Genomic DNA, 13,512 nt, shown 5'->3' with positions numbered 1-13,512 from the left:
GTATCAAGATTAATCTTCAAAGTCACAACATCTTTTATTTATTCATTTCATTCTTTTTTGCATTAAGCAGGTTCTACGTAAATATCTTGTTAAGGGCAATGTCTCGAAAGGCTAATATAACTTTTTTTTACAACAAGTGCAGATTTACATACATTTCAAAGAGTGTAACAAAAAACACTACAGATTATGCAAACTAAGTAAACTAAAAATATAATAGGTACGAAATTATTTTAATAAAAGTAAGCAAAAAAGTATAAATGTTTAGTATAAATTCTATTTAGTTTAAGTTTCTCATCCATTCAAAAGAGAAAGCGTTGCCCGAGCAGGGGCCTTCTAATTTATTTTGCATTGAGCTCAAAATGCATCATGACGGCCCGACCTTGTGATTACCACCACAACCTATGGCGGTATCAAATGGGCGGAATTTTCATGTGCAAATATGCCTTGTGATATAATATTGTAGCAGTTCATATGCTTTGTGGCTATTTTGTGCAGGTCTCATGGGTAGTTCCTAGGTTCGATTCTTGGCCTTGAAAAGCTTTATTTTATTTTATTTTTGCCAAATAAAAAGAAATATTTTGTCCAATTAATATTGGATATGAATTATTATATAAAATATATTTTTAGTTATAACTATTTTTTAAGAACCAAGCTAACTGGAGACTATTTTGTTTTGGAAAACGTTATCTGCCGAACTTTTCCTGGCAGCATTTTCCCAGTGAACGCCCCAAACTGGCCATGTCGTACCAATTGAAGTTCTCATGACAACTTCAATAAATTTGCCATGATCAGAGTCGAAAGTTGCCATGTAGGAAAATTGCCATCCATTCGACTTTGAGGGTGTTCGCTGGGAGCCCTAAAAATATGACGTGCCCTGCGTATTGGGGTCCTCTATTTCTAGGAATAGTGCCGAACACTTCCTTCCCTCCTTTCTATATGCACATGCTGATGTCACTCTTATATTTGATTTTCTAAAAAAACAAAAAACAAATTTCTGCGTACACCAAGAACCAAGTCACAAAATAGATGTTCTGTTTTGGTGCCGATGTGGCATCAGATGATATGGTAATACATGCATTCAATGACTAACAACAATTCATGATCCCTTGTAGATAAACTCCGTAGCAAGGTCGTCTGTTGATGAACTCCGTAGAAAGGTCGTGCAACACAATACAGTAACCAGCTGAATCTACCTTACATACAACTCTTGTAAATCTGTATCATGTGTGGTCAAAAGGTCATGGCGATACACTCCTCTCTTACAGCTGCAAAGAGGTCAGAGTTCATGTATCTCTCGCCCCCGCTCGGGAACATGGTCACAATCATCTTCCCCTTGTTCTCTTCTCTTGCCGCGACCTAAAAGGGTTACTAAAGATCAGGAAGTGAAGTCTTAAGATACTGAAACAAAGTTTGCCCGAGACTGGTTCTGGGTGATGTAAGAACCTTCAAGCAAGCCGCCAAGTTTCCACCCGAAGATATGCCCACAAGTAGGCCCTCTTCCATTGCCAACCTCCTTGCATTCACCATTGCTTCCTCGGTGGTCACGGTAAGCACCTCATCGATGACCGAGCTGTCCAAGATTTCAGGCACGAATCCCGGCCCTATTCCCTGGATTTTATGTTTGCCTCGCTCCCCACCTGAACAACAACAAGCAAAGCAGTAGTGTCAGTGTCACTGTCACGGAAGGTACTATTTTGATGTTGTTCGGGTGATTTTAGTAACTCGCACCACACAATCTGAAGCAAATGTGGACCCATATAATTATCTGGACCACCACAGGTTTCAATCAAGTAGATACAACGAAGCATAATTTATTGACACTTATCTGCTGCCTAACAAATGAAATATTTTCTAAAAGAACAAGATGGTGAGTGAAACTAACGGACTGACAAGTAAACAACAAGCATAGTTACAACTGATGAGAGATAAATATCATTTCACACAGTATTATGATGGTTTAATTATATGAAGCATAGAGGCACTATAGAAGAAATTTATATGACCATAACATCACCATTGATTTACCTGAAATAACTGGACTCTCTGCAGGTTCCACACAAATGATCTTTACATTTGGATTTTGCATCTTCAAATACTTCCCAACACCAGATACCGTCCCTCCTGAGCCTGAACCTGCAACAAATATATCCACCTTTCCAGCAGTATCCTTCCAAATCTCGGGTCCTGAAAATTGGGCACGTCTTTAAAAGCTACTAACTTGCAAAATAGGTGTCCTTCCTTATGAACATCATGTGTCAAGTCATTTTGAGACGTACCAGTCCATCGAATGTGTGCCTCGGGGTTTGCTGGATTCGAGAACTGATCAAGAACATGTACATTGGGCAATTCTTTCTTGAGCTGTTCGACCTTTTCAACTTGCCCTGGAAACCCAAGTGCTGGATCTGCCAATTTAGTCACACCAAATGGAACAAGTCTTAACCAATAGAAATCATAGTAATTGGCCATTGTAAACAAAGGTATGCAAGGAAAATCAGAACTAAGCAAGCAATTAAGATTCTGTTTTTTTGGACAGGAATAAATTAAGATGCTATCTATCTTAGTCTTACCGGTTATGAACAACTCAGCACCCATGTATCTCAACAAGATCTGCTTATCCAGCGAATATTGGCCCGGCATCACCGCGACAAACCTGTACCCTTTGCTCAGAGCAATGAGCACCAGTCCTAACCCCAAATTACCACTTGTCGGCTCGACTAGAGTCGTGACACCAGGTGAAATCAACCCTTTCTCTTCGGCGTCTTCTATCATCCTGAAGGAAACATAAAGAAGCAGACATATCATAAGTCCATACATAATTCCTAATACTTACCAGATGTTTTGGTGTTCTAGCAACAGCAAGACTATGTACCTGACCAGAAGCTGAAGTTACTATTTTCTTGTAAAAAAAAAGTCTTCTTACAGATGTTTTGGTGTTCTAGGCAACTGTAAACAGTAGGAAGGGTGGCTTACTGAAAGTTAGTGGTTCAGTTCAACAGTATCATCCAGCTCATTTGCTCAGTCGACACTAATAAAACTAGCGCTCCAATCTAATCTCATCCCAAGATTTGTGAAAGTTTATATACCTGAGAGCGCTGCGGTCCTTGACGGAGCAGAGGGGCTGATAGGCCTCGATCTTGCCGACGATGCGGGCACCCACCCCCTCCTTCCCGGCGATCCGCTTCAGCTCGATCAGTGGCGTCCATCCTATCAGCTGAAGAAAATCAATCGCCCCCCATGAGCCTCTCCTAAATCCCAACCCACCTCAATCTCCGTCAGAGATTCAGAGTCATATACAGGGGAAGGGGCCGAGGCTTGCCTGGGTGACGTCGGAGGCGATGTGCTCCTCCTGCCCGGTTCCGCCGCCGGCGAGCAGGGAAGGGACCCCTCTGCGGCCAGCCCGCTCCGCCTCCTCCGCCCCCGGCGGCATGGATGGATGCTCTTCTCGCTGGAGGAGAGACAGGGTAGCTAGCGCGGCGACGGCTGATGAATCTGCCCTGCAAGTTGTCAAATTGCTATTTGTTTTTGTATTTTTTTGGAGCTTGAGTGGCTGCGCGCCCCAGCTCCGACCCATGGCTGTTAGTTTAATCAAGAACGCGTCTTTTTGCGTGGAACAGCCGAGGAGTACTTCCTACCTTTAAAATAAATGATTAATTTATGAGTCATAAGTTGTAGCATGAGCAAACTTGTAGAGCCTCGCGCTGTAATTAATTGCTAAACAAGTCTGAAAAATACGTAACTTTTCACTTGAGACGTCAAATAACTTGGATGTATGAAAGCTAACTTCAAATATCAACTTATCCAACCCCAAAAACATGTTAGATCTTCTATAATTAATTTTACTTAGGTGGTGGAAAGTTACAGTTTGAAATCTAATGTGTCATTTAAAAAAAATCAACATAGATAATAGTTTCGTCCATGTTTTCCTTTGGCTTCTCCACTAGTTTAACTTTTTTTGTGAGGCAAATTAATGTGAGTTGGTAATGAACTGGTCCATATAATGTATATTAGTTCTTTGAACCACCTTTCATTTTTATCCTTATTCACCACTGGGTGGATCAATGCAACATGCACAATAAAAATCCACCTTTCATATAACTCATATTTCATTAGTCAAATTGGTGTTCAAATTTAAACTGAAATTCAAGGGTTCACGCATCTGAAAGGTGTGAATAATATTTTTCAATGGGTGAACCACCAATGTTCTTGGAAATTTGGTATCATTGACTGCTAGTCCTGAGCTGTTTAAGTTTAATTCATAGTTATGCAATTAATCATTGCTACGAAAGTGATAGACCAACCTCGTCAGATTATCTTTGACATGATAAGAACAATGCGAGGATGTGATCGTAGTCTTCTCCGACTGACCCTATCTAGCCTCGGCAAGGATGGCAGGCGAGAATTCACCGGTAGTGACCGTGATGAAATTGGTGACATGGTTCTCACACATATCATGAACAATAATCTTTGTTGTGGGGCGATCGCGTGGTGTCAATCTTGGGATCAACAAATGCTTGAGTGGGTGCTACTTTCAATGGACGGTTCGATAATTTAGGCTCAGTTTTGTTTTGCAGCTTAAAAACATAACCCCACCCCCTATCTGTCCTCGTCAACCCTTCACTCAACAACTTTTTTCATAATCGGCCTTGAGTCTTAGGGTATGTTGGATAGCCTGCACAAGCCTACATGTTCCTTATATGTTCCATGTTCGACCTACTTTTCACTGTTTGGTAGCCTACACGAGGTCTCCTCAACATGCACGGGCTCAGCCCAAAAAGCCCCTTAGCCCGCGTGAGGAGAGAACACCCCAACAACCATAGTTTGGTTACAATTTTGTGCAATGCAAACTTAGGGTATGTTTGGTTGCCATCCACACTTTCATAAGCTCCTCTAAGCCTTAGGGGAAGTTTGGTTGTCATCCACACTTTGTCATAGTTTTGTGCTAGGCAAACTGTGGCAACCCTTTGGTTGCAACCATAGTTGTGGCATGCCACTCTTTTAACTGACATATCCTAGTTGTTATAGACTCAGTTGCTAGTCAACTTTTGACACAAGTGTAGCGACCAATTTGACCACCACAAAAACTATGGCATGCCACACTTGTGGCACAAAATTGTGGCCAAGTGTGGAGGCCAACCAAATATGCCCTAATTTAAGCACCTGCATGTCTCTGTTAGCATTGGGGGTATCAACTACTAACTACTATAATGAAGCACTTGTATTCAAACACATTGATCTTTTTGGACATTGCATTCCTACTGGTACATAATAGGGTAACCGTGAAATACTTTTAGTATTAGAGGTGGTTCAAAAGCTGCTGCAATACTTTACCTAGCAAAGTGGTTTATAGGGGGAAACAGCGCCAATGCCTAAGTATTATAGACGGTTTTCTGCATAACCGCCTCCAATACTTAAGTACCGAAAAGTGATTTCTCCTTCAGAATCGCCTATATTGATCTTTCAGGGCTAAAATTTAATTTTTATTTTGCAACCAGCCTTGATTCCAAATCCAATTTCATGACAAATTCATAGCAAACATCCACCACACATTCATGACTTATGATATACACATCCAAATTCATATCATAGGTGCATTGCATTTCATAATACATTCATATATTTTCAAATGTCTACAAGGAACATATGCAAGAATGTTCTAAAATCTAAAAAATGTATTGAGAAAACAAAAGAAATTGGATTCTATCGACCAATTGTGCCAGTTGATAGAAGACTCTTGACAACAATGACTCTACATTGTGTCGATGTTGCTGATGTATCTTCTTGACCTCTATCAAGAGGCAACTTCTATTGATATGGTCATGGCTTTCTCACCTCTCGCAAGATCCTCTGGCGAGGGGTCGAATACCCAGCGTAATGGGTCGCTCCACCTCACTTCCTCAGTGCGGTTATGCGGCCTGACAAGGCCCTCCTTCTTTGGGTTAGAGGTGGTAGTGGCAAAGCCCGCACCAAACCCCTCACCCTCGCCCGTTACGGGGACGGTGGTGGCGGGGCAGGAGGAGTGTCACGGCATAACCGCACCGTAAGGGGCCACGGTCCGACATTCATGCAAGCCCGAGGAGAAGCCCTCTCTCCTCAGGCGGTGCTAGCATATGCACCGCCAATCATGCCCTCACCCTTGACTGGCAGGGAACCCCGCCGCGCCCGTTTACCCACTAGCTGATGGTGGAGAAATACAATGGCTGTGATGTGGGAGAGAAAGGGGGAGTGAAGAAGGGACAGCGTGAGGGTTTGGTTTCCGAGGGTTTATATTCGCTAGAGATTACTCATCTAGGAGGCAGCTTCTCGACGAAACCAGCCTCAGGTGGATAAGAGATTTTTAACACCTCCAATACTCATATTTGTACTAGCGTCTTATGAATTAAACATTCAATCTAGGTGGTTCTCGATTACATTGATTTATCTAGATTTTCCAATACTATGGACACTTGAAAAAATTGTGAAAAGTGGACACTTGGAGTTTGGACGAGAAAATGTACATACGTGTCATGTGAAATCAACACAAGGATGGTAAGTTATACAATTTGCACCAAAATCTATTTATGTTGCAAATAAATTTTCTAGTGCACACATGGTAACCAACATCTGCACGCGCTGGTTTCTTTTGACACAGCACAATGTAAAGTTCGTTTTCGATCAAGTCGCCTTTTAGCCCCTTTACCGAAAAAGGGTTTCCCCCCGCTTTGTATTACAAAGCACCAACATCGATCACATAGCAATGCTCGGGCTAGAAGTACAACAAGCCCAAAAAGGAAAAGAAAGAACAAAGAAGAAGGAAATGCCAACAACGGCAGCTTGACAAAGCGCGGAGACCCGCCACCGCTGCGCCCTCCGGACTCGACCCACCACATACCAAGGCTCCGATCTGCCGCGTACCAAGCAGCACCTCCAAGAAGGGATGCGACGCCAACGACGCTGCTGCCCGGACGTGTCCTAGGGTTTCCCCCGGCACGCGGAAGGGAGTGGGGGATGGATACCTCCGACACCCTCCAGGAAGGAATGGTGGCACCCGCGGGTGTCACCGCATCGGAGCCAGAAAAGCCGGCAAGGGATTTCTCCCGAATTCCAACCCCACCGCCCAACCAGGCCGGAGCCAACCAGCCACCTCGCCGCCCACCAATGCGCCACCGCGGTCTTGACGCCACCCACGCCGCCTCACTGAGATCACCACCACGAGACCAAAAGGATGGAGAGAGACGCACGAGGCGACGGAAGCAGCAGCACCGGAGCCACGCGGGAGGGAACTACCTCCACCGCTGTCGTGCAGGAGGACCGAGTCTCCGGCACCGTCGCGATCGCCGTCCGGACGCAGCAGCAGGGCATACCAGGCCGCCCCTGGCCCGGCCAGACCCAAATCGGGCCCGTAAAGCCCCGCCGGCCACGCTGCAGCAGGGCGGCACCAGCGCCGCCAGCCACCACCCGCCCATCGTCGCTCCCCAGCCTCCCGGAAGCCACGCCGACGACCCTCCCCGCCGCCGGCCCGCCCAGGCCCAGATGGGGCCCGGAGGGCCCAGATCTGGGCCGAGCGGACGCCGCCAGATCGCGCCGCCCCGCCGCCAACGGCAGCGCCGCCGTCCAGTAGATCGCCCGCCACCACGCCGGAGAGCTCCGCCGCCGCGCCGGACCGTCGCCGCCTAGGAGCACCCCGCGCGCCGCACCGCCCCGCGTCAGTGCGACCCGAGAGGGGAAAGGCCAGGGGCCGCCGCCGCCCGGGCCAGGCCCAGCGCCGGTGGCAAGGAGGGAGGGAAGGGGGAGAGCTCGGGGGCGAGGTGTTGGGGACGCGGCCGGTCGCCCGCGGGGGCGACGCGGTCGCGAGAGGAGAGGAGGCTAATAACTATTTCACGTTTTTCTTTAGCCCCTTCCAAGCACTAGAAAAGAACATGGACAAAATCAATACATCAGGGCTAGCAAAGTTTCCCCAGAGAAACAAGCTTTGAATAAGCGCCTCATTTCAATCCATATATTGGAAGCATCGAAGCAGAGTTTTATTTTACAGGGATGTGCACTATACATGCATGATTTACATTCGGAACACGCCATATTTCGTGACTTCTGGAACCGGCTTGGCCGAAGCAGAAAGGCAAAGGCTTAGAACCCGCCTGGTATCTGCGGGATCTATGATCCCGTCGTCCCAAAGCCTAGCGGTCGAGTAATACGGGCTTCCTTCCTTGTCATAGGCCTCGACGACTTTGGCTTTGAAGGCTTCTTCGTCATCTTTGGTCCACTGCATAACAAAAAAAGTCTCATCTTCTACCAGCATTTGTCTTATGTTTACTGAATCCAATAAATGATGCACTATACCTCCACTCCTTGCCTTTTCCTGTTGTTCTTCTCTATTTGGGCAAGAACACCAGCTGCCTGAAAGGTTCAAGAGAAAGATATGTTAAGACCAGTAGTAGCTTGGCTCTTGTTTGAGGCTAAGCATATCCATAAGAAACCAGTGCAAAGATGTCCACATGTACAAGAACATGATTGATATGTGCTACCTCAGTTTCCCTCTTAATGTCCAGTGCACATGCCTAGGAGACACAAAAATCTAAATAGCCTTTTGATGGACTGAAAGCATGCTTTGCTCTCACAGTGGTATTCCGCCATTCTGCTTTTGTTTTGCCTGGTTGCGCCTCATGGAAATGTTTCTAACAACCATGCACAATGTTTCTACAACAAAGTGTAACATGCTGGCTGCTTTTATTTGCAGCTGAGTAACACCTGAGATTCTTCACATTTTGGACTGCTAATGCTGCCTAATAACCTATATCCCTAGGCTTCAAGGGAATTGATACCAAGAGTTACATTTGTGACATCCTTCACCAGGTAATGATACTAGTAAAATAGTACGACAATTTGTAGCCAATGCCAGGTCCAAAGGTCTTACCTGAATGCCACCCATAACAGATATCCTAGCAGTTGGCCACATGAACAAAAAATTCGGGCTGTATGCACGTCCACACATTCCATAATTCCCAGCACCAAAACTTCCACCGACAATTATGGTAATTTTAGGAACCTGTGCAGAAATATAGATATACAGGGTCATGCTATTCATATAATTTTATAGAATTTTAGATGTAGATAAAAATACAGGACTGGCTATAGATTCCATAATAGCATTTTGTCACAAGCAAGTTGGGGTAGGCTAGATATGAAACCCAACGAGAACATACGAAAACCCAAAAGGCGAAAGAGAGAAAAAAGAACAGAAAACAAATAGACAAAAGTGCTACTCTGCTCTACTCATGCTATGTCATGTGACATGCTGCGTAAATGCGAAAGGAAGCAAGACTAGGACACTAGTTTACTAAGACCAAGAATGGGAAACAGTAGAAATGTCTGACCTTTGAACAGGAAACTGCCATAACCATTTTTGCTCCAGCTTTCGCAATTCCACTTGCTTCAGATTTCGACCCAACCTATTAAACATTGTCACTGCAAAAGGTTAGAAGGCTCGTACTCCAAAATAAAACCAACTGTTATGTTCAAACTTTAGTATCCCCGACCAACTATTTAGTATGTATGCAGTTCATACTGTTGGACTGTAAAAGATTCTCTCATCCCCAGAAGCTAGCTTGTGAGGTTAGAGTTCTTAGGGGTCTTTCCCCTGTACAACCAATGTCGGACTATCCCAACAATCTGTCCCTTCACTCAATTGTGCCCCAATCTGCCCCTTTACTGTAGATGGGCGGTCTCTGTGCAGTGGCAGTGCTAGACTTATGACCTTGTGATGTCAACCAACCAAACTCTTGATGATTGCATGAGTTATGTGATGAATACAAAAAATTATGAGTGTTTTCCACCAGTTGTGATGTTAGTTGACATCACAAACTGTGTGTAGCCGCCACTGTATGTGGCTGACATGCCCCTTCAAAATACATGGACGGTCCCTTCAAAATACATGGATGGTCCCTCAGGCGCCCACGGTCCATTAGGACTTCAAACACTAGACTCCATCATGCCAGATATGCTGGAACCATGCTTTTTGTTGTTGCTGTTGGAACCATGCTTTTCGTTGTTGTTGTTGGAACCATGCTTTCATAACAACTGTTGGGTCATAAAGGGTCTTTTCACCGTCAAAAGCCAATTTGTGAGACGAGGGGTGTTCGCGATCTCAATTAGGTCACTTTATTTATGACCATGAATTAATTTTATTTTATTTTAACCAGGCTAAACCACTTTCCATTGAAATGACGGAAATGCAAAGTTTTGTAGATGAATAGGAGGCGGGAAAGGACAATATTTTGAACATGAATTGAAATGAAAGAATGACTGAAAAGTAAAGAAGATGCCATACCATGAATCCAGAAATATTTTGAAGGAATATCAGAGGAATATTGCGTTGAGCACACAACTCAATGAAGTGGGTACCCTTTAGTGCCGACTCGGTAAATAAAATGCCATTGTTTCCAATAATTCCAACTGGCTGCCCGCATATCCTTGCAAAACCGGTCACTAGTGTCTACGTAAATGCAAATGAAACAGATTTGAGTTGCACAATGCACAATACAGAATGCAAAGGATAATCAAGCATAAGAGAAATCCTTACTGTTCCGTACAATTTTTTGAATTCATCAAATTCACTTCCATCGACTATACGAGCTATTATTGAGCGAATATCAAAAGATTGCTTCGTATCAGCTGGTGCAATTGAGCGAAGTTCCTGTACATCATACAATGGTTCTTGGTAATCACAAGCAGAATTGTGTATACTTGTTTCTTTAGCGGCCAAATGGAGGTTCTTCACAATGTTCCTTCCCAGCGCAAGACCATGACGTTCATCTATTGCAATTTACAGTGCAAAAGATGTCTAAGATGTCGCAACAACATCCAACTAATATGTCTAGAAAAAAAAAAGATACATAAAAGGGCCATCTATGGTTTAAGATGGAAACTATTTGCATGATCAAATATATCAGGGCAGAAACAAACAAGGGTCTGGAAACTATTTGCATGATCAAATATATCAGGGAAGAAACAAACGGTACTCTCCAATCTCCATAGAATGCTCAGAGACGACATCTAATAAGGTACTTGTTAATACTTCGTTTTTTGGAACCGCCAAGCTGGACGTGTACCACCGTTGGATGTAGAACATGGAAAAAGAAATAATAACAGAAAGAAGCAGAACTTTTACACTAAAAGCTTGCCGGAAATGCATCTTTTAAGAAATTAAGCAGACGATCCTCCATTCGTTATATCTGAAAGAGCAGCAATCGAGTCGTATTACACAGCAATTTATGTTAAAATATACCTTGTGCAAAATGATCAGAGACTCCTGATACTTTACAATGCACTGATGCTCCACCAAGGTCCTCAGCAGATATCTCCTCCCCTGTAGCAGCCTGCAGAACTGATCATTTAGACTTGGACATGTAATTTAGATATTTGTCAAGATTGTGGGCAGAAAATACTAACCTTTACAAGGGGTGGACCAGCTAGAAATATCGTTCCATTTCCCTTAACTATTATACTTTCATCAGCCATTGCAGGGATATAAGCCCCGCCAGCGGTACAAGAACCTAAAACTACTGCAATCTGAGGAATACCATCTGCAGACATCTTAGCTTGGTTGTAGAATATTCGACCAAAATTATCACGGTCGGGGAAAACCTCTGCCTGCTTGGGGAGATTAGCGCCTCCACTGTCAACAAGATATATGCAGGGCAATTTACATTCAGAAGCTATTTCCTGCGCCCGCAGATGCTTTTTGACGGTGATAGGATAGTATGTACCCCCCTTCGTAGTTGGGTCATTGGCCACAAACATACATAGTCGTCCATGAACAGGTCCAATGCCAGTAATTATTCCCCCTGATGGTAATGCTTCCTCATAAACATCAGATCCTGCAAGCTTTATTGTGAAAAGTACCATCAGCAGCTCGTAGTCCACAACAAGATGGACAACTATGAAGACATTTGTTTCTATTCTGAACCATCTACCAGATAATGGCATGTCTGAATAATTAGGGGCAGTGGGCTGCAGGATACAGATATGCATTGGAAGACAATGGTGTTTCCGTCAATTATGTCACAAAGTCGCATAGCCTACCGAAACTTGCATCCAGTGTCTTTTCTGATGTATTACTAGTTAGTGCGTCCGTGGAATCCATGCTTCTCTATTTAATTAGGAAGGTATTTAGAAAATCAGGATGCATGTACAAAACAGAGGTTGCCGGATTACTCTAAAAATTAGTGAAATGGGCATGCCTTTTTAAAGCCGCAGGGTGAAAAACTCGGACCCATTTTTCTCAAGCGAAAATGGCAACTACTAAGAAGATATACACTTCAGAGCTGCAGGGTGAAAAATTCAGTCCCATTTTTCGGGAATCAAAATGTGAGCCAGTCCAATTGCCAAACTAGCGATGATAACTAGGATAAGCAGACCAACATGGAGTACAATTTCCTTAACGCCGTTGCTTGATAAAACTGGTCACCGGGAGGAAAAGGGGTCTGTCTCACTGTCACTGATGAGTGATGGCTGACCTGAGAGAGCTCGAGGAAGGAGGCCCCGGGGTCGAGCAGGCGGTCGATGCGGTCCCTGGGGAGCAGCTTCCCCCGGCCCTGGTTCCGCTTCACCGCCCCCGCGCCTCCGCCGCCCAGCACCTGCAGCGCCCTCCGTTTCGTCAGGAGAGGGAAGGGGTCGGGCCAAGGAAGGGAGAGGCCGGCGGCACGCAGGCACGCACCTGGGAGACGCGGGAGCGCAGGTCGGAGAGGAGGCCGCCGACGGCGGCGGCGTTGCGGGCGTAGGCGTCGGAGCTCCGGTCGAGCGCGTCGGGCAGGACCGAGGAGGAGGCTGCCGCCGAGGAGCGGTAGGCAGCGGCCCGGGCGCTGCCTGGGCGGGGCCGCCGCGCGGCCAATCGACTGAGCATCTCCGGCAGACGATGACGATGGATGGGCTGGTGGGGAGTGGAGTGAGCAGTCTCTGTCAGAGTGTGCGATGCCTCTCTGTATACTGACGGACGGAGGAACACTCCCGCACGGAAGCTCGATCGGATATCGATCGATCTACAGAGTGGTTTTTTCCACGGGAGTCTCGTGCTCGTCTGCTCTGATGCCATGCTGTGTTGGCAGACAGGTGTGGATAAGGACTCCTGCAGACTTGATTGGCAACCATGATGGCAGTGAGCGTAATGCACTTGGTTTCCAATTTATTGAATTCTTAAATATTGTTTTCTTCCAAATTTCATAGTTTACGTTTCTTTTCTGTGCCATTACAATTACACCAGCGCATGAATGACTTTGGACATTGACCGTTAGATGGATCGTTGCGAGTTGGCAAATCCGAGTAGTATTGGCTGCTGGATAATCTCTATTTGCTCCACCACATTCCGCCGCATGTACTATCCAGAAGATTGATGTGTTGCTCCGAGAATCTGTCGCGATTCATTTTAGTGAGGCTTGGTTTTATGGAACATGGATGTTCGGCTTAATAATATGATAGCTGAAGCTGGAAATGCAAATGATGAATTGTATGTCATTTGACAGTGCATTTTTTTAATGAATG

The 13,512-nt window shown here is 45.1% G+C and overlaps 2 protein-coding genes across 2 annotated transcripts; both read right to left on the bottom strand.

The window, feature by feature from the left end:
• Positions 1-949: 949 nt before the first annotated feature.
• Positions 950-3,590, bottom strand: LOC123166138 (cysteine synthase). The gene is made up of 7 exons (XM_044583907.1): positions 3,317-3,590; positions 3,084-3,211; positions 2,568-2,770; positions 2,277-2,402; positions 2,026-2,184; positions 1,444-1,637; positions 950-1,356 (listed from the first exon to the last, which is right to left on the bottom strand). Exons 1-7 carry the CDS (start codon positions 3,569-3,571, stop codon positions 1,231-1,233), a joined length of 1,191 nt encoding a protein of 396 aa, XP_044439842.1. The 5' UTR covers positions 3,572-3,590; the 3' UTR covers positions 950-1,230.
• Positions 3,591-7,947: 4,357 nt separating this feature from the next.
• Positions 7,948-12,996, bottom strand: LOC123164970 (methylcrotonoyl-CoA carboxylase beta chain, mitochondrial). The gene is made up of 10 exons (XM_044582594.1): positions 12,692-12,996; positions 12,492-12,611; positions 11,425-11,859; positions 11,261-11,351; positions 10,556-10,788; positions 10,304-10,468; positions 9,351-9,425; positions 8,891-9,022; positions 8,317-8,373; positions 7,948-8,239 (listed from the first exon to the last, which is right to left on the bottom strand). The coding sequence occupies exons 1-10, from the start codon at positions 12,875-12,877 to the stop codon at positions 8,036-8,038; spliced, it is 1,698 nt and encodes a 565-aa protein (XP_044438529.1). The 5' UTR covers positions 12,878-12,996; the 3' UTR covers positions 7,948-8,035.
• Between the last annotated feature and the right edge of the window lie 516 nt (positions 12,997-13,512).

The sequence above is a fragment of the Triticum aestivum genome, chromosome 7D (assembly GCF_018294505.1).
Source record: "Triticum aestivum cultivar Chinese Spring chromosome 7D, IWGSC CS RefSeq v2.1, whole genome shotgun sequence".
NCBI lineage: Eukaryota > Viridiplantae > Streptophyta > Magnoliopsida > Poales > Poaceae > Triticum > Triticum aestivum.
This window is presented reverse-complemented; position numbering and strand designations above follow the sequence as displayed.

What these genes read in the sequence shown, in the direction of transcription:
- LOC123166138 (XM_044583907.1), bottom strand. Translation starts at nt 3,571, where the DNA reads ATGGGTCGGAGCTGGGGCGCGCAGCCACTCAAGCTCCAAAAAAATACA. An exon ending in TCGCCTCCGACGTCACCCAG is followed by an intron (nt 3,212 to 3,316) that starts GCAAGCCTCGGC and finishes GATTTTCTTCAG; the next exon opens with CTGATAGGATGGACGCCACT. An exon ending in ACTTGGCGGCTTGCTTGAAG is followed by an intron (nt 1,357 to 1,443) that starts GTTCTTACATCA and finishes TAACCCTTTTAG; the next exon opens with GTCGCGGCAAGAGAAGAGAA.
- LOC123164970 (XM_044582594.1), bottom strand. Translation starts at nt 12,877, where the DNA reads ATGCTCAGTCGATTGGCCGCGCGGCGGCCCCGCCCAGGCAGCGCCCGG. An exon ending in TCAAAAAATTGTACGGAACA is followed by an intron (nt 10,469 to 10,555) that starts GTAAGGATTTCT and finishes GCATTTACGTAG; the next exon opens with ACACTAGTGACCGGTTTTGC. An exon ending in CTGTTATGGGTGGCATTCAG is followed by an intron (nt 8,374 to 8,890) that starts GTAAGACCTTTG and finishes TGAACCTTTCAG; the next exon opens with GCAGCTGGTGTTCTTGCCCA.